This window comes from Euprymna scolopes, chromosome 4, assembly GCF_053919585.1.
Source record: "Euprymna scolopes isolate OS-2025 chromosome 4, ASM5391958v1, whole genome shotgun sequence".
In the NCBI taxonomy this organism is placed as follows: Eukaryota; Metazoa; Mollusca; class Cephalopoda; order Sepiida; family Sepiolidae; genus Euprymna; species Euprymna scolopes.
The window spans coordinates 15,741,284-15,765,748 of NC_136485.1; the positions used below are offsets into that span (position 1 = coordinate 15,741,284).

General features: G+C 35.5%; 1 protein-coding gene across 2 annotated transcripts in view; it reads left to right on the forward strand.

Annotated features, from left to right (window-relative positions):
* Positions 1-24,465, forward strand: part of LOC145266811 (putative ammonium transporter 3) — a 63,473-nt gene that overhangs the window by 21,129 nt on the left and 17,879 nt on the right. Inside the window, exons 2-9 of one of the 2 annotated variants that reach the window (XM_080122653.1) lie at positions 449-604; positions 3,188-3,454; positions 8,207-8,492; positions 15,071-15,142; positions 15,397-15,456; positions 17,679-17,755; positions 19,503-19,616; positions 22,327-22,448. In XM_080122653.1, coding sequence (XP_079978779.1) covers positions 460-604; positions 3,188-3,454; positions 8,207-8,492; positions 15,071-15,142; positions 15,397-15,456; positions 17,679-17,755; positions 19,503-19,616; positions 22,327-22,448 — 1,143 coding nt within the window. In that variant the 5' untranslated portion in view covers positions 449-459. Of the gene's footprint in view, positions 1-303; positions 605-3,187; positions 3,455-8,206; positions 8,493-15,070; positions 15,143-15,396; positions 15,457-17,678; positions 17,756-19,502; positions 19,617-22,326; positions 22,449-24,465 lie in introns of those variants that run through there. The other variant, XM_080122654.1, reaches the window with a different exon arrangement.

Genomic DNA, 24,465 nt, shown 5'->3' on the forward strand with positions numbered 1-24,465 from the left:
TGCTCTAGCCACGTTCCCTGCTGTTTGAGCTATTGATAGATTTCAAATTAAACCACTTCAAACTATGAAAATTTGCGCATGCGCAAAAATAATAGAAACATGTCAGCAACTTTAAATGAACATTCTGTATTTCAACTTGCCGACATTTGCCTGTATGCGTTATTCATCCACCCAAACAAAGATTTTACTTGGTATAAACCATTCTTGGTGTATGATTACTATTTTATCTTAATTTCAGTCTTATGTGACGAATAGTTTAAAAGTTTATCGGTTAAATATTTTCACACAAACACACACATGCATACATCTATTGTTTTATTTATATAGATTAATTGGTAGTGTGGTTCATGGTACATACAAAGACGTGACCATTCTTTATACTTTAGTTAAGCCAAGATTCACACTACAGCATATTGAAGAAAAACTGATTGTTATTTTTTTCTTCTAGCGTCAACGACAATGACGGAAGAGTCGATCTTGAATGATTCATTACAATTTAACGCCTCGAGAAATCTAAACACTTCACCGCAACCTGACCTGAGCGATCATGATGACGCGACTTGGATCCTGACAAGTGCCTTCATCATATTCACGATGCAATCAGGTGTCTTCATCTTTGTTTTCATTTATCGCATTTTTCTTGTGATTATTCCTTCGTTCTTCATCGCCATTTTTGTTATCTCTTTCGTTTTGTTTTTTTTTGTGTGTTTTTTTTTTGCAATCCCTTTTTATTTCCAGCATTTTCTTTCTTCTTTCTTTCTGTTATTTTTTAAAAAATTCTTTCTTTATTCTATTTTCAATTTTCATTAACATTATCTCTTTTTTTTAATATTTTTTTTTCTTTGTTGCTATATTAATTTATGTTATTTCCCTTTATTTTCTAAATTTCATTGTTCGATCATTTCTTCTTATTGTTTTCATCACTGGGAAAGGGTTATCTGCAGATATTTCATTTTCGCACGGGAAAACATTAGATGAGATTTGTTAGTCTCGTTTTTTTTTTTTACGATGGAAAATTCAGAAACAAGATCCTGCCCCTTATTAGCACGATCTCTAAACTAGTCCAACATTGTCTGAATCATTTATTTAACGCCTCTTTTTAAACGATGATAACGTTTCCATAAGGTAATTTTTCTGATAGAATTAATCGACTCTCAGTTAATTAACTAAACGACATTGTTTGAACTCTGTAGGTGAATTCACATTTTCTATGCATTACACTTCGTTTGTATAACATCAAGCGCACATTTTTTTTTATCGTCATCAAACAATATTTATTGCTTAGGATTCATTTCTATCCCTCATACTTTGCATATTGTAAACTTTCTTTAATGTTTATCCTATACAAAATGTAAGTAAATCTATGTTATTGTTAAACCGACTGTTTCTTTCTATCGGGTCGACAAGAAAGTTCTTGCGGTTTTTAACTTTTAAATTTAGATAAACATATCTCGGCTCCAACAAACATCTATTGGTCGAAATAAGCACCAGCAGAATCACCACCATTTTGTCCGGCGCAAAACAAATGTATTTATGCCAGTAACGTAAAAATCTTGCATTCAGCTGGCGATGAAGTCACAGAAGGTGTTTTTGGTATCGCTTAGGTTTTTGAAGCATTTCTCATGCAGAAAGTTGTGGAGATGCTTGAAAAGGTGGTAGTCGGTAGGTGAGAGGCCTGTAGAGCATGGCAGATGAGACAGAGGTTCGTAGTACAATTCGTTTAACTTCTGCAGGCCGGTTTAACAATGTACGGTCGGGCATCGTCGTGGAGGAGAATTGGGCCTTTTCTGTTGACTAATACTGGGCGTTGTTGTCGCGGTTTCTGATGCATTTCATCGACTTGTGTGCAGTACTTTTCCGCCGCAATGGTTTCGCCTGCATCAAAAAAACTAATAGATAAGACCGGTCGCAGACCACCAAAGTCAGCATTGGCTTCTTTTGATGCAACTCTGGCTTCGGGAAGTGTCGTGAGCTGAGTGTCGCCAGTTGTCGTAAAGAACCTACTTTTCATCACAAGTCAAACCCGGTCGAGAAACGGGTCGTTCTTGTTATGTAAAAGACAGGAAGATGACACCTCATAACGGCGTTTCTTTTGGTTGTCGTTCAATTCGTGAGGCACCCATTTATCAAATCTTTTGTGTCTTTCCAATTTCTCTCAAGTGATTGAATATCATCGTATACGTTACATCTTATTCAGAAGCAAGTTATCGAACAGTTGTGCATGGATTGGCTTTGACTAAGGCTCTTAATTGATCGTTGACAACATCCGATGGCCGACCACTACGCTCATCATATTCAACCACTATTGTGCTTCAAACGCTTCGTTGATCTCGCGAGCTGTTTTAGCATTTTTTTTTTGCCTAGCTTAAATTGAAATAAGAAAATTGTGCGAATTGGCTTTTTTCCATCTTGCATTCAACGTTCTGAAAAGGAGATATAATTAAAAAAAATTGCTATTTAAACGATTAAATAGAGCGAAAAAACGCTCTTTAAAATGACATGTAAAGCAAAGATATTATAACAAAAACTTATTTGAAAATACATCATTTGAAATCAAAATTAAAAATTCCGCAAGAATTTTCGGGGTTGTGTTACTATATACAGATAGATTTGAAAAAAAAATCTACCGAATATATATCCGCATATGTCACCGTAACATTCATTCAGTGAGTTTCTAACAGTACTTTGTATAGTTATTTAGTTGGAACTCATTTTCCCAAACTTACCGTATTCAACAGCGAGCACACCGCCATTTTGCTTTTTCAAATATACCGATAACCACTGTCTGATTTTCGATCCGATTACACGTTTTAAAGTAAGTAAAACCACGAAAAACTTTTGCAGATAGGTAGAAGAGTAACTGATCTTGCCTTTGGTAACAATTATTTATCATAATTTGTTTTTTGACAACTTTTTTGAATCTATGTGTATAGTAACACACACCCGAACTTTCTTCTCAACCTAATATCATTCTTTCGGATATCTGCGTGTAGTTAACGATGATATACGAGCAATTTCTTATCCTTGAGTGGCCTCTGGACCTTAAGAAGTGGTGATTCCTTCGTAAAAAAATCTCTACGATGCAAAGAAAAATGTTTCAAATATGTGGCTACCTGATATGATAAAGTTTAATAGTTAATATTCGTATTTTACGTCGCCATTTAATTGCATATTGTTTTTCTTGCAGGCTTTGGTCTTTTGGAAAGTGGTTCGATCTCAATGAAGAACGAAGTGAACATAATGGTTAAAAATGCTACTGACGTCATTTTTGGTGGCCTGGCATTCTGGATGTTCGGTTACGGCATGGTCTTTGGAGACACTCCACCTCTTTCAAACCCATTTTGTGGTTGGGGAAGTTTCTTTGTCACATCCCATACACTCGACGTTGGCTGGGTGTATTCGAAATTTTTCTTTACAGCTTCCTTTTCAACGACAGCAACAACCATTGTTTCAGGTGAGCTGTGATAACGTTACCGTATTTAATAATTATAAAATACTTGAAAAGCTACCCGGCGTTACCCCGGACCATAAAAGCGTAACATCTTTATATTAAAACACCGACCTCTCCTCCTTTCTCAACCGTTTCTCTCCCCATTTGTTTCCTTTTCCCTGTTTTCAACAGGATTCAACTCATCCGTTTTTCACATTCGTTTAGTAACCTTTGTTTACAAAGAAATTTTTTGCGCCCCATTTTACCCGTGAAATATTATTCCAACGTCTTTTACCTTTAATCGGGTATCCTTCTTGCAAAATCAATAAAAATTAACAAGAAAGAGAGAGAGAGAGAGAGAGAGAGAGAGAGAGAGAGAGAGAGAGAGAGAGAGAGAGAGAGACAAAAGACAAGAGATATCTTTTGAATATACAGTTAAATGCACTTATTTTTAAAGGGAGACAATTGATGAAAGAAATATGGATTACATTTCTTGTAATTCCTGAAACAAACGAACACACATACACACTTATTAAACAACAACAACAACAACAACAACAACAACAACAACAAACAAAAAAAAACCCCGAAATTCTAGAGACATTAAACAAAAAGAAAAACAAAATTAGATTATTATTAATTAGCTCAAGTTTTAAACATTGATAAAAAAAAGACAACGAAAGTGATCAGTCTTTATTTCGTTTTGATGAATGAAGAGACATTAAAAAGGTATTTAACGGGCGAGTCGATGCCGTTTCTTTTGTTTGCTGTGTGTTGTTTTTTATTTTGAAGCATCGCGTAGTTGTGGCAGTAGGTGTTTACGACGAATCATTGATTCGTTATATAACACACATGTAACAATGTCAGAGTGTATGCGGTGCAACTTTGACTTTTCTGAGATATGTGTGTGTCCGAAACAGCTACATGGTAGGATGCTGATGATCACTGTTTTCTATTTAACAATCGTAGTGAAGATTTTGTTTGTTTTTCATCCTTACATAGTTGAATTCTGTTTTTTTGTTACATTTTTAAAGTTACAGGGGTACTATGTGGGGAGTTGGGCAGCAAGATGTCGGTTCACGTTACACTTGAATTTATGCATGCCAGCACAGTTGAGGAAGCAGGAACACGGAAGGGAATTCCAAAGTCTAGCGGTTCTGGGGAAGAAACTACTGAAGTAGAAGGCTCTCTTATATCTAGCGATCTCAACTGTGAAGGGGTGGGATTTTGCTGTTTGTCGGGGTTGTCGGGGGGTATTTACGTCGAAGGGGTACAAGTGCTTGCAGTTCGTCGGAGCATTTACCGTTAAAGTACTAGTAGAACAGGCAGAGGGATGCAACATTTCGTCAATGGTACAGAGACTGAAGCTTAGATGACAGTTCAGGACCTATTAGGTTGGCGATTCTCTTTTGAATCTTGTCTGGGAGTGAGAGACTAGTAGCTGATGCACCAGCTCAAATATGCCAGAATACTCCATACATGGGCGAATGGTGGCCTTATAGAAGTAGAGGATACTTTCGGGCGTTAATAGCTTTCTATACAGAACCTACCTTTTTCTGGCAATGCTCTCGATGTAATTTTTCCAACTCATGTTTCTTATGAACGTTAGGCTGAGAACTTTAAAAGATGTGCTTTCAGATAAAGAGTTATTGGCAATTGCTATTGGTGGTAGAGAAGGTTTCTTGTAATTATTGAAAGAAACAAGTTTAGTCTTGGCAGCATTGAATGTGACCATCCATTTTTGTCCCCATTCCACTACAGATTGGAGGTCGTCCTCTAGTGTTTCTGCCATTTCTTTAGATATGTGTTCATTTTTTTCCTATCGTATCTGTTATAGAGCATGGTGTCATCAGCATATATACCCATCTCATAGACAATTTTGTCAGGGAAGTCATTTATGAATATTAGGAATAATAGAGGCCCAAGTATAGACCCTTGAGGCACTCCCGCATTTATATCATATTGTTTAGATGTACGACCATTCGAGGACAACCTGGATTGTTATCTTATCTAAGCCAATTTAATTATGTTAAGTATTCATCCAGTGATACTGTATGATCTGATTTTCCTCAGAAGACCTTCATGCTATACCCTGTCAAAAGCCTTAGATATATCTAGAGCTACCGCTCTACCCTCCCTTGCTTTGTCAAGTGAATGGTGTATACGCTCAGAGATTACAGTTAGGATGTCTGCCGTGGAACGGGCTTGCCTAAATCCATATTGTTGGTCGGCCAGAAGTTTAGCATCTGTAAGGTGATGGACTAAAACTTAGTTTATTATGGACTGAAATATTTTGGCGAAAAGTAGGAAGAGGCTTACTGGGTCAGTTCTTTCGCCAGAGTATCACAGAACCAGTTTTCCAACAGGAAGGAAAGCAAGATTCATTAAGGCATTTGTTGTAAAGTTTGGAGAGAATCGGAGCTGCTTCGGCGGAGCACTTTTTTAATAGCACAGCCGGGATGAGATCAGGTCCACATGCTTTTGAAGTGTCAAGATTTTTTATGATAGCATGCACCTGAGAAGGGGTGATTTTCAGATCGTCTAGTGTGGCGTCTGTTCGCAAAGGAAAGTCAGGGAGAGGTTGGTTAGCAGGTTACAGTGTGGAGTTGAAGGCAAACCGGTTGCTGAGCAAACAACCTCATGATTGTTGGATAGTGGGGGAATTGTTGATTGCCCATTATTTACTACACTGTTGTAGATTTTCCAGAAGTCACGGGTTCCTAATTTCTGTGTTCGATGCGTTTTTTTTTTGTAATTGTAGACTTTTTATGCAAGTGCTAAGTCTGCAATAGGTTAAAAAAAAAAAATTTCAGGGAATATTAACTGCATTTTTTATTTTTACATTTTTTACTCAAACCTTCTTTAAACCATATCTATCTATCTATCTATCTATCTCTCTATCTATCTATCTCTCTATCTATCTCTCTATCTATCTATCTATCTATCTATATATATATCTATATATCTATATATATCTATATATATATATATATATATATATATAGAGAGAGAGAGAGAGAGAGAGAGGGAGAGAGAGATATGAGTAAATAGGCAAAAGAAAAACAAATTAAAAGAAATTTGTAACACGCTGTTCTTTCTTATAACTTTAGTGAACATCTGGATGCAAAATTTGGTTAAAATCCATTCAACTAATTCTGAGATGATAGCAGACAAATGGATATAAAAAAAATAGTTAAACTTTATTTATTATGCACTGCTGTCAACGGTAATAGGTTTCGTATAAGCACGGTCACTTTTTCAATAACACACGATTCAATTTCGAAATAAAATAGTATAAAGCCATTGTTAACAGAAGCCATTACTTGAAGAATTGCATTCCTTATCCATTTTGGTACCTTGGAGAATTTAACGTCGGTGAAGATTTATTTGCTTAATTGTTTTGGTTTTCTATAGAGTTGACGACCGATATTTCTCAAATCTTCGTTGGTGACAGTTTTGGAAATTTCACTATTTGATCCTCTCTTCATTGGGGAAAAGGCTCTTCAGAAATCTTTTCACACTATCCATCATGGCGACTCATTTTAGGGACAATTACACCTCGAAGGCCCTTCTAATCGTTTCCTTCGCCATAATCTATTTTCTCACTCGGTTAGTTATTTGTTGTCAGAAAGAAAAAATAAACTATTATCTATGCCATCTTTAAATGTGAAAACACGTTAATGGCCGCACAATCTATTCGCAACAATATTTAAATTGATACAATGTGCCAGAATTTCCATAAAAACATTATTGTATTGCTTAACAGAAGTAAATCTTTATTGGAAAGTTATTATCGCTAGTCGCAATGATTCCTACAAAATGAAACGTTCGTGGGACTACCCACTAAGGGACAATTCTAAATACTATATTAATCGAGAACCAAGTAAATCTCCTGTGAATGAGAATGGGATTCTCTACTGAGATCCGACTAATAAGTAAACCTCGCTTACGTCACCACTTTTTCTCTGTAACTTTTTAAAATACATTTTTAAAACCTATACCGTGTTCTGTGTTGTCTTTTCTGTCTCGACATCAGAAAGAAATTTTTGTCGTAGCCCCAAACGGTAGCCACCAGACATCTCAGGGTCCCTGCTTGTCGCTGCATCTTCCGAACGATGGTAGTTGCGTGGGAAGAAAAGTCGAGCTGACGAGAGGGACAGTATATTGTAGTGATGACCGTTCAGCTGGAGTCCTAGTCGCCATTATGTCGCATGGGTATTCGTACTGAAGGACGAGCATTCTGACTTTTGGAATGAGACTTCTACCTTCCAATTTTTGCTCCATTCGTTGATTCTATTGGGCACTTGCTGTAGCTGATATTGTGCTTGCTGTAGGTTTGCATCTTGAGTCCAGGCAGCAACATCATCGACAAAGACACTTATGGAGGTGACCAAGTAATTGATATACAACTGGAATAAGAGTGGGTAGAGGACAGGTATCTGCTGTTGTTGTTCTTATTGCTGTTGTTAAGCACCATTTATTTATTTCGCATGAATTACATGATTTTTGTTGGTATTCGTTTCCCCGATATCTTTCTAGTTAGAATTATTTATAGAAAGACTTCTGGTACGTACAGGTTGGAATCACGTGGATATTGCTAACATCCACAGGTGAAAATATTTCTGTGGAATGAACTGGATCCGAACTTGGCGCACCTATATTATTAGTCCGTGTCATTAATCACTTAACCACCGTCAACTGTTGCTGCTGTTTATTAATTAATTGATTTGTAAATGTATTCTGATATTATTTATTGTGTGTTTTCTATCCTTACAGGAGCAATGGCGGAGAGGATAAAATTCGAGTCGTACATCTTATTCTCCTTGTTAAACACCTTCATCTTCTGTGTTCCCGCCCATTGGATGTGGGCAGACAATGGTTGGTTGGCTGTGATGGGAGCCATCGACGTGGCCGGAGCGGGACCGGTCCACATTGTGGGCGGCTTGACCTCACTCACGGCTACACTTATTTTGGGACCGAGAAAAGATCGCTTCCGACCAGAAAACAATTCCCCCGCTTTTGGTTCACCGACAAACGCGATTCTTGGAATGTTTATGCTTTGGTAATGACTCCTATTTTTTTTAATTTTTTATGTAATAATCAAACAATTAAATAAAGAACTTTTTCAGACGAATACGCCTTATACACCATTACCTGCGAATGCCTCATCATTGCAATCAATAATATAGTTAAACAACGTCTCGATTTAGCCGGATTCGCATCAACATTCAAATGAGTCGACCTAGACAGACGAAAGATCTTTCTGTCGAAGACGGAAATTTTCCTTGCAGACTCGTGACGTAATGAATAAAGTACTTAATACATCAGTTTGCGGTCGATGCTAAGAATACAATTGCGAATTATTTAAGACTTCAACTCCATCATGACTAACGGAACTAGAGTAGGTTAACCCCGGTGGATTAAATAAGATTCAATTCGAAATTCTGTACAGATCTCTGAGTTCGGCAAAAATATTCATGAGTTCGGCAAAAATATTCATGAGTTCGACAAAAATATTCATGAGTTCGACAAAAATATTCATGAGTTCGGCAAAAATATTCATGAGTTCGACAAAAATATTCATGAGTTCGACAAAAATATTCATGAGTTCAACAAAATTAACCGGAATAAACTCGGGGGTTTCATCGACCGAAACGTGAAAATAACACTCAAAATGAGAACAGTAGTCCAAATAATTCAAATAATACAAATTAGCCATCCTTATCTAAAAAATTAGTAATAAAATAAAAATATATTAAGTCTATTTTCAGATATTTCTGAAAACATTTATGAAAATTGAACATTTCTAATCATCTATACTATTGTTAATATATGATACAGAAGAGTCGTAAATTGTATGATTGAAGATTTGCTGCATGGACACCACTCGTCTTGGTTTTGCTCGGTAGGAAGAAAAATGACGATTATTTTGTGAACAGGATGAACTTCTTCATTACAATTGAAATAAGTTTTATGGTTTCAACAGAACAGAAATAGTCTGAAAAGAGTTATGTAAACTAGAATATGAAAGTATGTCGGTAGATATACATGTACTAGAAACGTGTGGTACAGTCTGGATTGTTTATCTCAACTAGCTAAGGGTGCTTGTTAAGATAGAGTCGATAGATCGATTTTTTTAAACATGTCGTTTTAAACAAAAACATTATTACATACTTACTTGTCATGCCGAAAATAGCAATATATATATAAAAATTTACGAAAACGACTGCTATTGTGTTTTTTAGTAAAAAAGAGTCCCTCGCTATTAGCTACAAATGTCGATGTAATATAAATTTTGCGTCCCGAGTTATGTCCCCTACATGTGAACCTTTCACTACCTACTTTATTACATATAAGAAAAATACAATTTTACCCAATTTTCGGAAAAAATACCTTTAACTATGAATAACATTTTAATCGATGAATTTTTGTAAATTTTGTTTATATTACTGTTTTCCACATAACAATTAAGTACGTAATATTGATATTGTTTAAATGACATATAAAATTCGATCTGTCGACTCTATATTAACAAGCACCTAGCCAACTCGCGGCTTATGAGTGCGATATGAATGTGCTGCTTAATAACTGTGACGCTTAAAGACCGACCGTATAAAAAGAGTGGAGAAACGTAAATAAAAGAAAATTTCGGCGGAAGTGCCTCCCACACAAAAGTGTTCTAATCGGACAATGTATCAATCACTCCGTGAGTGCGGATAAATTAACGCAAAATAAAATAGATGTCTATCATACAATTGCTACATATATTTTTCTCTTGCTCTTCCGAGCACTATTCTAATCTTTATAATACCAAATTATTAACACCATTTTCGGTTTCTCTGTTGTCCGAAATGTACAGGTTGCTCAACAGAAAATTGAAGTTTCATGGAAATGAAAAAGAAACCGCCATATCTTAGCCAATAATTCCAAAATTCAAAATCCAAAGTGCATCTTATCGAGGATCTTTTGCGAAATTTAACTCAATCCAGGAAACCACCTTGTGATTCTACCACAGTCTCCGTGAGGATCCTAAAGTACGACCATACCGCCTTCCTGGTATTTTTCGACAGACGGCTGAACAACAGTTTGATCCTGACAATTATTTCGTATTTGATGTTGGAGGCGATACGGCTTGTGTCTTTTTCAACTACGCCCTACACGTAGTTTCGTGCGGTTGCAATCAGGCGAGTTGAGGAGCAACTGTTGAAACTGGTAACTTTGTGGAAGTTCTTAAGCAGCCATTTCTGGGGTTCTTGACGGAACTGTATTTTGCTGCTATATGCATAACCTTTTTTTAAGCTACCCTATCAGCTCAGCGCGTTATGGTCGAAGCAACTTGATATAATTATCTGAATTGAATCAGATTCCTTTTAAAGATATGAGGCGGTCTGACGTTGAAAAACATCCAGATACTCAATCAGTTTAATGAAACCTGTTTTTCATCGTGAATCGAACTATATACGGACGGTGGACTATCCGCCTGCTGTTCTGTGCATCGTGTAATAGGTCATTAGAAACACCAGAATATTCGTGGCTCAACTGTTTTTTGTTACCATTTCCTGACCTTTTCTAAAGGGGTTCTCTTGAGCCTTGGTTGAGAGTAGCGAATATCCTCGCTCAGAACTTTTTTTCATAGTCATCTTGCTTACCAGGGCTCGTGTTGCCTTGCTTAAAACTTGCGGCATAATTTTTACAGCTTATCGGCGAATTTCGTTGTGCGTGCACAGTTAAAACGCATGCTATGATCATTCTTGCCCTGCACTGATTCCACATCCCCGTCGCAATTTTCCAATTCACATCTCACGGCCGTCAAAGTATTAAACAAGAACTGAGTTGCAGCTAAACTTTCTGATTTATTTCAATCTGACACAAAACGTCATAATACAAAACGTCATGATACAAAGCATCAAGATACAAAGCATCAAGATACAAAGCATCATGGTGAAGCTCACACCCTTCTAATATTCTGGTGATTTTTATTCGTTCATGTCAAATCTATGCATAAGATGTGTAGAAAGTGGGCATTGGATTTAATTTTGTCAACCTTGTAATTGTCGCTTCCATTATTTTGTTCTTTAGTTCTCACATTCATGAATATGTTTCTGACAAAGGGGTAAAAATTACTGTTTTCTAGGCTAAAATCTATCCATCTAATACTTATCATTGGCTAGTTTTTGATATTGAAGTAGTATTTTTTAAATTCTTGCATAAATTTCATCAGTATGTCCGGTATTTAAGAACTCAGGTGATCGCACATCTCCCTCTCAGTACAGACCAATAAGTCTCCTATGCATCATGAGTATAAGCTTCTGGAATCTGCGCTAAACAAGGAAGTAGTCAACCATCTCAGAAAAAAATACCTTTTTAGTGACATGCAATATGGTTTCCGTACTGCTAGATCTACAGCAGACGTGCTCACAGTTATATCTCATAGGATTGGCGAATCCCTCGACGGAGGCTTCCTCTCTAGGGCAATTGCTCTTGACATATCAAAGGCCTTTGATAAGGTATGGCATAAAGGCCTACTTCACAAGATCTCCAGTCATAGTATAGCTGGAAATGTCTTCTCAACTATTAAATCATTTCTCTCTGATAGGTTCTTAAGAATAGTGGTTGATGGGCAGAAATCAGAGGCTCTCAGTATTAATGCTGTATCCCCTCAGGGGTCCATCCTGGGTCCAACTCTCTTCCTGAGATACATCAATGATCTTCCAGACTACATCCTTAGATCATTCGTATACATTTATGCTGACGACACTACCATCTATGGAAGCACTTCGAAGACCAAGTTCTCTCTGACTCTCTCTCCTCTGATCTTAAGCACGTGGTACAATGGGGAAAGGAATGGCTGGTTAATTTTAATGCATCTAAAACCAAGCTTCTATCTTTACTTCATCAACGCTCTGCTGCTCAGCTGCCATCAATCGAAATGAATGGCTCTCGTCTTGGGTTGCTTCATGTTTTGACAAGATTCTTGGCTTGACCGTTACTCCCGTTCTGAAATGGAACATGTATATCAAATCAATTGCCAAAGTCACTGGAAAGATGGTGGGATCCTTCTACCGCTCCAGTAGATATCTCAGTCCTGATGAAATTCTCTACCTATATAAAAGCCAAGTTCGGCCAACGATGGAATACTGTTGCCACATCTGGGCAGGAGCTGCTAGAAGCAGCTTATCCTGTCTTGACAGAGTTCAAAATAGACTTCGTAGCTTAGTGGGGGATGCCCTTTTCTCTTCTCTGCAACTCCTTTCCCACAGAAGAGACGTAGCGAGCCTATCTCTGCTTTATCGTTATTTTAATGCCAGGTACTCATCTAAACTTCGATCTCTGCCCCCCCCCTCACCAGACTTTCACGAAAAACACTCGTCTTGCCAGAACCACTATCAACAATTACCCACACTATTTATCCGTGCCTAGACCTAAACGTATATTCCATGAACAGGGCTTCTTTCTTAGAACTGCTCGCTTGTGGAACTCTATTCAATTTGCCTGCTTTCCAGCTGACTACAATCTGATTGTCTTCAAGCCCAACGTGAACAAGTTCTTATGGAACCGTCCCCCTAAGTAATCCAATTTACAAAATTCCCACTAATGTTTACTACGCTAAAATCACAATGACTAATATATACCTATTAACCCTTATCCTCGAGTGGCCTCTGGGCCTCGATAAGCGGTGACCCCCATGTAAAAAAAAGAAGTGGCTTCATGAATGGTCTGGAGCGATTTTCATGAAAAATACATAAAAACAGGCACTCGTCACATTTTAGTTCTATTAAATGTTTCAAATTGTATGGAATGAAAGAATATAAAAAGTAATCTTTTAATCCGTTGAAAACGGACAAAAGTTACAACCCGTTGATTTAGAATCAGTGCTTTATGCTAAATCGTTGATTAAATATAGTTAAATTTGTGCTCATTTTGCATTAAATATTAACCCCTATTAATCTTTAACTGTGCATCAAACGAATACTATAATAATAGTTTGCTTATCATAACAAAGGTCCATACAAAATTTCAGCCAAATCGGTTCAGTAGTTTCCGAGAAAAGTGAAGCGTACAAACAAACAAATAGACCAACAAAGAGAAAAATGTGTACAGAGAGAGATGATCAAATTTGTCTCGAACGCTCTTTATTCTTGGACGGTTACTGAATAAAAATAGTGACGACTTGCTGATTTCAAATATGTGAGATAGATAAAAAACAATCTATTCAAAACTTCTTAAGAAATTTGATTTTTTTTTTTGTTTTGTAAAATTCGATGTTTTCTTTCATCAAACAAAATTATTTGTGGCAATCTACTTCATCAAACATTCGCGTGCAGACGAGTGACCCGGATTGGAGTGCATTTCGTTTGCAAAAAAAAAAAAAAAAAAAAAAAAAATAACAAGTATAAATTGCCGAAAAGTTTACTGAAAAACAATATACAAACTATCGCTTTATTCTTATCGTTATCCTGCATATAAATAATAATTTTTTATATATTCACATGTATTTTTAAAACATTTTATGTAAAAGAAGATTTTATAGTGAAATATTTCCATCGAATGTTTAAAAAGATCTGAAAAAGATGCCAACATTTAGTCAATGGAATTTTCTCTAACCTTTTAAAACAACACGCTCAAACCATATTTTTCCTTTGCAGATAGATTTTTTATTTTAACGAATACTGCACTTATTGCAACTGTTCTTCATACAACGTAGATTAACACATATTTTAGTGAAATAATGATACCCTCAGGCAATTACATTTTATATTACAATTCTGGATTTTGTGTTATTTGCCTTAATCTGACTAATGTTCTCATCTTGAGTGTTATTTGCACAAACTTCGGATCGATATAATCTCCAAACTTCTTCAGGTGTGTAAGTCGCCATGTTTGGTAAAGGAAAAGGGGCTTAACTCTACACTTTTGTGGTTTCGTATTTAGGTTTCGTATTTAGTTGCAAGTAAATTGTTGTGAGTGTTTTTTTACGAGCCATAATACTAAGTTCTAGTTCTTGCAAATTATCTCTTGACATTGAACATTGCTATAAAAAGATACAACATATTAATCTGAAATTATAAATTCGAAATTAATTGCTTTCATACTTGTTATGTACTCCTTTCTTTAAACTCACTTCACACGCATCAACAACAACAACGACAACAACAACAACAACAACAACATCAACAACAGCAACTGAACGGGTCACTCTAAGCAAACTTCCTTTAGTTATACATAAGGAGAAATAACTCAAATGTCTTAACTCAGATTAATAATGCTTACTCGCTATACATAATTGCACAAATTATTTCGTTCGGTAACAAATAACTATGATTTTTACATCGACTATTTGACAATAAGTCTTTTTCATATTATCTCTAAACGTAGTTTAAATCACGACTCTCATGAAGGTATGCTCTAGAATAAAGAAAAAGTTCAAAGACTATTATATTTGATACGATGTTTTATGGCGTTTTATGATTCTTTAAACACAATAAATTAGTTACCACAAAATGTTAATTTCTTTCAGAAACTTTAGAGAGCAGGCCAATCGAAATTTGTATGAGGACGACCTATATTAAAATAAGTTTCCGAAATATACTGATGCTAATGAAATTTACATGTTTAAAAAAGTAATTTCCTTTGTTTTAGGTGGGGATGGCTTGGTTTCAACTGTGGTAGTACATTCGGAATATCTGGCTCAAAATGGATTTTGGCAGCAAGGTCAGTTGATTAAACATTTTAATTTTTTATTTGTTAAATATTATATGTTAAATATGTGCTATTTTCTGTCGTAAACTGTACGAATATTACTTGAACAACTGAAGCAGCTATCAACGCCATGTAGTAATATATATATATATATATATATATATATATATATATATATATATATATATATATATATATATAATATTATCTACAAACATGACCTCTTAACAATTCCATCATAAATACTGCCGTTTTTTTCCTTATAGATCGGCTGTGTCTACCATAACTGCTTCAACCTCGGGAGGCATGACGGGTCTTTTTCTAAGGTATCGTAATTTTAAATCAAATATAAAACATTCAACTTTGTTATCGTTTTAACAACACATGATATAAAAGTTTTATATCAATTCTGTTTCTGATGGCATGGTTTATTTAAAGAAAATTGTAATTATTATCAACTAAAAACTTTCATATGCAAAACTGAATCATACACCTACATAGAGAGACATTATGTAAGTTGTGTATTTGTCTGAAAATGTGAACGATTTAAACACATATTTACCAGAAAATAAAAATCAATAATAAAGACTATCAGACGGAAAACTAATATAAACCTATTTATCTAGATGTGTATTCATCCTTTTTCAGACTGTCATCCTCATCTTCATAGTTGTTGTTCTTGTTGTTGTTTCATTACGTCTCGGTTAACTCATCCCCTGACCTTCTTCAAGCGATTAACCGCCATGAAATAGGAATGCTAAGTCTTTTAACTGTATCTCCAGTAAATACCGCATTCCATAGTTGTTGTTGTCTCACCACATTTTGGCCAACTAATTGTTTGGCAAGAATAGGAATGCTGAGTTTTGTAACTGTATCAACAGTCATTACTGCCTTCCATAGTTGTTGTTTTCTTTCAAGAAGTCAGAGGATGAGTTGGCCAAAACGTCGTGAAACAACTACAACTAAAGAATGGATATACGAATTATGACGCCTCATCTAATGGATGTACAAATTATGACGCCTCATCTCAAAGGATTTAAAAAATACCGGCTTGTAGAAACATTCTAATGTGAAGAGCCCAAATATTTCCAGTTTGGAATCTTTCATTCAGCTTCAAAGTTGTGAACGCAAATTTTATCTTCAATTATCTGCGGGGAAAATTCTTAGGGTAATACTGGGTATGTTTTGAAAATGTCAACCCTTTTCATATTGTGCTTTAATGTCTGAATTCTTGGTATCTATCTTATAGACAACTTGTTCATCTCCAATCCATCAATTATAACATTGACCCAAACCAAACCATATTATTTGGATTATTTAGAAAACCATTCTCATCTTAGTTGTTATTTGTGTTTTGCGGCATATGCCTATAATCGTTCATTACAAACGCTCATTTTAGTTCTTTGATTTTCGCTATATTAACTTAGCTATAATATTCTGGTTAGATTTCACACACGATAAAACCGCCAATTTGATGAAAGGAAAATACCACTTTTTGACCATATTCATCAAGTACAATTGTAATATTTATGAAGAAATATGCGATTATTTGGATTCGAAATAACGCATCAGAGCGTTTCACCCCATCTATAGATCCATTTCAGTATCCCAAGCACCCCTCAGCCCTCCGTTCCACATCCGAGCATGCTTCGCTTAAGGGACAGTCTGTGAGAGTGTGTGCAGTAGTCTGCACATCGGCGTCGCAGGGATACCGAGCATCATGTGCATAGCCTCATTTGTGAAGGTTGTTGTGTGCTTTGGCAACCCTCACTCGGGCCCGATTGTGCTGCACACGTTTTCCGAAAGAGTTCAGAGCCTGTTGGGAGGTCTTCTTTCGGTACCGGAAGAACCTCATTGTTGTTGTCTTTGACTGATTCATTCCACCAACGAAGACGAAAAGATACTGGCGTTGTTCGTTCGAGGATTGTGTCAGTGACGAAGCTATTGCGGTATTGTAGTCACTGCAAAACCTCTTGGTGTATGAATAGGGGATGGCGATCGTCGTTGCTCTGCTAGTCTCACTCTGTCTTCACCATTGCCTCTCGACGGATCTGAAGTGGAGTGATTCCAAAAATTCTGTAAACAGATATCAGCTTGGTCGACTTTAGGTTGCCGGTAATCTTCCTTTTTTTCTTTCTTGGTCTTCGGGTCAAGATCAAAGTGTAGTATCTGGTCTGATGTTGCACTACACTTTTTTGGTTTCGGTTAATGGAAGAGAAATACTTCATGACTGATACATTTTTTATTTTTATTATTATACAGAGTGCTCATTTTGGAGAGTTGATCCCTCCCCATATTAAAAACCAACTTAGTGTATAACTTTGCCCTCGTGGGGAGGCAAGTAAACAAAAAAATCGTCTTGCATACCTTGTTTAGCATCTTAGCGTCGACCTTTGCAGTATGAGCAGAACAAGCACATGCCACTGCGCAGTATCACATTAATCGTTTTAAAATTCAAATATTTAATTGTCGCATATTTTTGTAGAAAAACGGATTTACTGATTTATGAACAGATAATTTTAATGTTTTTACACTTCCTTTTATTCAGTTATGTTTTTAAGCGACGGAAATTCCACATTGATTATTTAATAAATGGAGTCCTAGCTTCCCTGGTGTCTATCACAGGTAAGAGCTTTATTTTACGTTAATAAAAAAGAATAATAATGTTAATGTAACCGACATATGAAAATAATAACCTGTAAAGATATGCAACAATTTGATTCGTAGAACAAGATCAACTGTTAAATTAAAAATATAGGCTTCGAAATAAGTAGACGGCCTAAACAAAGCAGAGTAGAAGGATGAAGATGATCGCATCGGACTTATTTGCACACATAAAGACAACAAAAGTAGATCGTAAGTTACCCATCACTTGGCTGGTTTTCATTTGTGGAATGAATTAATATTATAAATTAATTATGAATAAATATTATTTAAATAGTCGTTCAGTATATTTGTTTCAAGAAAAATCCCAACTATTAACAAGAATAGCATCAAGATGAAAGCCTTTGAGACCATTACAAAGCAATGCACAACAGATATTCAAAATAAAAAACAAAATTACCTCATGATATATACAATTGTCTCTCTCTCTCTCTCTCTCTCTCTCTCTCTCTCTATATATATATATATATATATATATATATATATACATTTTGAGAATTTTGAATTCGTTGACTTGCCGAGTTATAGGTCAGTGGGGAAGAAAGGAGTGCTGGTAGCTGTGACCAACACGGCTGGTGGTCCGTTAATCAAAGAACCTGAGTGCCTATTCCTTACAAGTTAAATAGACATTTCAGTCACGCGTGAATCTCGTTGACTGAGAGTTGGAGTAGATAAAAAGGGGTGGCCGCTCTACTGTTGTTGTAGTAGTTGTTGTAGTCTTTTAGACAAATTACACTTCAACCATCGTTACCCATTTGTTACTTTTACAAGGAAAGACAGCTTGTAACCAACGTCGGCATTTCGTTGCAAGACTTAAACCGTCTTTTCTTCCTCTCTCCCCTACTCGTCGGTATGTTAATTCCGACAATATATATATATATATATATATATATATATATATATATATATATATATATATATATATATATATATTACCGTTTTATCTGTTTAGTTACACATGTTTCCGCTACTGAATCATAACAACGATCCAGTAACTTCGTCAAACTTGGACAGATATTCAAAATAAAAAAAATAAGATTACCTTATGATATATACAATTGTCTCTCTCTCTCTCTCTCTCTCTCTCTCTCTCTATCTCTCTCTCTCTCTCTATCTCTATCTCTGTCTGTCTGTCTCTGTCTCTCTCTAGTTCTCTCTCTCTCTCTCCCTATATATATATATATATATATATATATATATATATATATATATATATATGTATTACCGTTTTATCTGTTTAGTTACACATGTTTCCGCTACTGAATCATATCAACGATCCAGTAACTTCGTCAAACGTGGACAGAAGTGGTTATTATGATTTTAAAAGACAATATTAGAAGACGATTAAAATTTTTTTGTAATCGTCTTCTTCTAATATCGCCTTTTCAAATCATAATAAATCATAGAGATAGAGATATATAATTCATATAAGTACGGTATTACTTTTTGCCGGATTGATTCTGTGGCTGGCATTGGCTCGTACTTCTAGGAAGACCTACTTGATGTTACCAACATCCATAATTAGAAGTAGTACTATGGAATCCCCACAATCCAATTCGTTATTATCCACTTCACAACGGTCATCATAAACATGTCGTATGCCTTGAATCAAACGAAGACATGTTTTCCTAACATGAAAAACAAATGCTTTATCCGTATTTTATATGAAAATATTTTTTTTATGATGGTTTTATTTCTTTTCTCAAAGCTTTATGTGCTCTGGTCTCACCGGCCGAGGGATTAGCCATAGGAATTGTTGGCGCAGCGTTCGCTTGTCTTGGAGTTGAAATTCTCACAAAGTTGAAGATCGATGATCCAGTCAGTAAGTAAAACAAAGCCATCGTTCTAGAATCGAATTCTTTGTTTTTTTTTTATACATGCTCTGAAGTTACTAGATTAACATTTATTGAGCTTAAATCTTGAAAGTCTTACTACTACTACTACTACTACTACTACTACTACTACTACTACTACTACTATATAATATTTTTATTTATATAGACAAATATTACATAGTTGCTAATGTTTCAGACAATTGATCGGTAAGGGCCAAAAGTCCTCGTCGGGCGACTTAATAAAGTTTGTGTACCACTTAAATGTTCTGGTTCTCAGATGGGAGAATTGAGGAGATATATTTATAATAAAAATAAAACGTCAAATTTAAAAGGGAAGGAGGAAGATTTGAAAGTCACGATGGTTGAAGGAAACTTGAAAACAATGACAGTCGAAAAAGACTTGAAAACGATGATAGTAAAAAAAATATACTAGGATACCCCCCCCCCCAAAAAAAAAAAATTGTACTTGCGAATCTTATATATTTTCTTGTTAATTTGAAAAATATTGTCTTCTGATATATAAATGTCTGGTATTCTCGTATAAATCAACAAAATGTCAGTGTTTATTATGGATCAAGATCGGCAACATCCGGCCCGCGGGTCAAATCCGACCCTTAAGTGAATTTTCTTTGTCCCACTAACTTACTCATGGCACGATATAGATAAGAATTAAAAAAAATATGTTTGTAATTTTTTTTTCAATATCCTTGTAGTAAAATAAGTGATATCGTTTGAATATAATCACATTATATTTAATACTTGTTTTTTTTTTCAAATATACAGAAAATTAATTTATGTATTTAATAACATTGTTGGCCTCCATGAGAATGTAGTCAAAATTGTTCGGCCCTCCTATAAATCCTATAAGCTGCTCTTTTGTAACAATTAACAGTAAACCTCTCCAACCACCGATATTCATGACAAATAACTCCCTAACTTAGAACTCTTCCTTCAAACTTAACATTCACAGAAAATATGAACTGAAACAAATACATTAAAGATATTGCGAAGGCTGATGCAAAGAAGGTGGGCTCCCTCTATCATGCTAGAAAACTACTCGCCCCTAAGAGTATCCTGTACATCTACAGGGCCACCATTCGCTCATGCATGGAGTATTGTTGCCACATCTGGGCTGGTGCATCTACCACTAGTCTCTCCCTCTTGGATAGGGTCCAAAAAGTGCCCCTTTTGTTGCATCCCTGTGCCTATTTTACAAGTATTTTAATGGAATGTACTCTAATGAACTCGTTGCACTTGTGCCACCCCTCCCTGGACGTACATATCCCCGACAAACCTGCTTAGCAACAAAATCACACCCCTTCACTGTTAAGGTCTCTAAATGCCAGAAAGTTTCCTACTCTAATAGATTTTTCCCTAGAATGGCTAGATTTTGGGATTCCTTTTCCGCTACATGCTTACCAAACTGTACTGACATGCAGAAGTTCAAATGCAACGTGAGCCAACATTTTAATCTTTCTTAGGCATGGCCCCAATTAGTAGCCCTTACGTCCAAGATGCAATATGCCTTGTTTAGGATGAAGATGAGTAAATAATAATAATAATAATAATAATAATAATAATAATAATAATAATAATAATAATTCGCATAGCTTTTTTGACCCCAGGCTGCAAAAGGTTGCCAACTACAGATTTAGATAATTCCTGATTAATAAAAAAAAAAATTATTTTTCTTATATGTACTAAATCTAAAATAAATAAAACACTGAACATATTTAAATGTATTTACGTATGATTTAAACAATGTGATTTATGTTATTATCATTAGATATTCGGAATTACAAATTAATAACGCTTGGATGTTTATTTTATATAATTTCTAAATAATTTAAACAACGTTAGTTCCTGTAATTCCAAACGAGCAAGTTTCTTCTTCTTAATAAGAATAATACCAATTGCACCATTTACATGAATACAACAAAATTCATGTAAGTTGAATGATCAAAGTAATAATTTTAAAGAAAAACAACAAAAAAAATACAGTAATATTTATCATCTAAAATGTGAAAATAATCGGACAAAATATCACGCAAGTGTCCACATTGCATCCACGGTTTAAAAATCTTACTAATTGCACTTGTTTCAGATTTGATACATATTTGTCAATAATTCAATAGGCATATTATAACATACTAATTTCTTGTATTGTGACTTGACTTAAGACTTCTCCCACATGCATGAAACGAAAGTCTTTGTTGAGTGACTAATCATAAAATCATACAAAATGCAAATTCCGTCCATCCAGCGTGGTCGCAGCCGAGATTTAATTCACTACACGAGTTTGTAGCGAATTCAAATCTTGTCTGTAGCTGAATACTTGATGCTTTGCCAGGGTTATCAAGGGTATTTTTTATCGTGACGCCATCAGTAGACGGGTTGCCTACCACGGCTTAAGAGAGTCCCATCTACCCTTGAGAGAAAGATAGACCGCGCCAGTTTCTCAACCTGGTATTTTACCTCGCGGTACATATATCGCTTTGCCTTCCCAAATGGTTACCCATCTGGTATTGATCAGGCTCAACGTTGCTTACCTTCGGTGATCTGGCGAGAACCGGTGTGTCAACGTGATTATGCCGTATATTAAATGCAAATTAATGAAACCAAATCCTTTTTCAAACTGATTTCTAGTTTAAGATTTTATTATTTCGCCGGCAACTTATTTTCTTACTGGTTTTCCAGGTTGTGTCAGCGTCCATGCAATCAGTGGAGTGTGGAGTCTCATTTCCGTTGGTATTTTCAGCCGGGAAGACATCATCGTCCATCAAGACAACCGATTTAATATTAATGATGGGTTGATTTGGGTATGTAAAATCTTGCTTTCATGATATATATACGCATTTTTTGCAATGGGGAAAAACAACATAAAAAAGCGTTATTGTTTGTTTCTTTTTTCTATGATTTTTCTAATTCGAATGATTAGTTGGCTGTGTAAATATAATCTCGATTGGAAACGAATTCACACGATTATATTATCGGTATATACTAGAGCCACTTTATAACAAAATTTAAGAATACCCGTCCCAGGACGAGTAAAATTAATTTCTCGAAAACATTTGCAACAATTTATACTGCCTCATGTAGATTAAAATCAAGATATAATGTCACTAACCTCATGTCTAGAATACTTATTCCAAATATTATTTCTGATTCGAATTCATTACTGTATTTTGTTCCTAGAAAATTCTCAACTTTAAAAGACTCATCAAGAAATTTAAATTCAGGCAATCTTGCTTATTTGGTGCCTCATGACTATACATTAAATTTTTTACTTTTACATTAAAAGGTTATAAACATAGCACGCCCTTAAAAACCCTTGAAAATACTCCATAAAAACTGGAATATTTATTAATTGGTGTTTCATATCTAGTGTTAAAATTTCACAAAAATTTGAGCTATCTAAATTTACCACTTTTTATCACCTTTGCAAAAAACAAAACAAAAAATAATCAAACACAATATATCCCACATTATTTACCTCTTACTCTTAGCAACTGTGTTTCGAAATACATAATGATTAGATAACTAGATTAGCAGTGAATTCTGCTCTTACAAAAATATAAATAGCGATATCTAGATGCTCGAGTGCTTGAGCATTTTTTGTATTCCTAGTATAGAATCCATCTTGTTACGGAGCCAGTGATGCAGAATGGTTTACCAACGGCTCAAGATATTTATTTATCTTTTATTTAGAGTATCACGGCCGGCGGACAGTTAAGTATAAAAGTTAATGGGTATCGTGTTGAGTAGTTATGGCGGAAATTGGATAAGTTAACTGTGTTCCACAGACAAGCAATTCTGGGGGGGGGACTCTGCTCATGGAATTTTAAATAGAAAATAAGAGAAATTGCTGATAGAGTTTTTATCTAGTTGGGTGTTTACAGCGAATGACTTACAGGTGGGAACGATAGAATGAAGCTCAGTCGAGCACATGTCATAAAAATAACGATAAAACAGAGATAGGCTCGCAGCGTCTCTCTGTGAAAAAGAGATAGCAGAGACGAGAAAAGGACATCGCTCACTAGATTTTGAAGTCGGTTTTGTAGCCTGTCCAAGCAGAAAAAAAGTGCTCTGAGCAGTTCCTTCCCACATCTAGCAAGAGTACACCATCTTAGGGCTTATTTGGCTCTTATACAGGTAGAAGATTGTATCAAGAATGAAAATATCTTCTGGAGCAGTAGAATGATCCAACCATTTTTTTTCTGGCGACCTTTGCAACGGATTTGATGTGTGTGTGTACCATTCCAGATAATGAGTAAAGTGCAGTTGAAGAAGCTTGCCGAATAACTGTGTCTCCTCGAGACGAGAGCCATTCAATTCGACTGGTGAGAAGCAGTGTTTGCAGTGAAAAGAGAGAATCTTGTTTTTAGCTGCGTTAAAATTAACCAGCTACTCTTTTCCCTATTTTACCATGTGTTCAAGATCAGAAGAAAAAGAATGCAGGCGAATACATATATCATACCAAGGCCAAAAGCCATTCGAGAATAAGAGTTACTGAGATTCTCAGTTTAATGAAAAATAATGCTATGGGAAACTTGAATTGATGGAATTGATGGAATAGACTAACTCCGATTATTTACGAGAACGGGTTGAGAAGTATTTATGATATTGGACTTGAAGAGGATCACGTTGTAGTCTAGAAGGAAGCAATGTCCTGACAATATGTTCCAAAGATAAGAAGTTTTTGTAAAGAAACTCTGTTCATAGAGAATCCAATTTAGTTTTAGGTACATAATAAAAAAAAAGGAATCCTTTGCAGCTGTGTCAGTTGTTACTCTTGAGTTAGGGTTGTTGAACTTGATCATTCGGTACATATATATT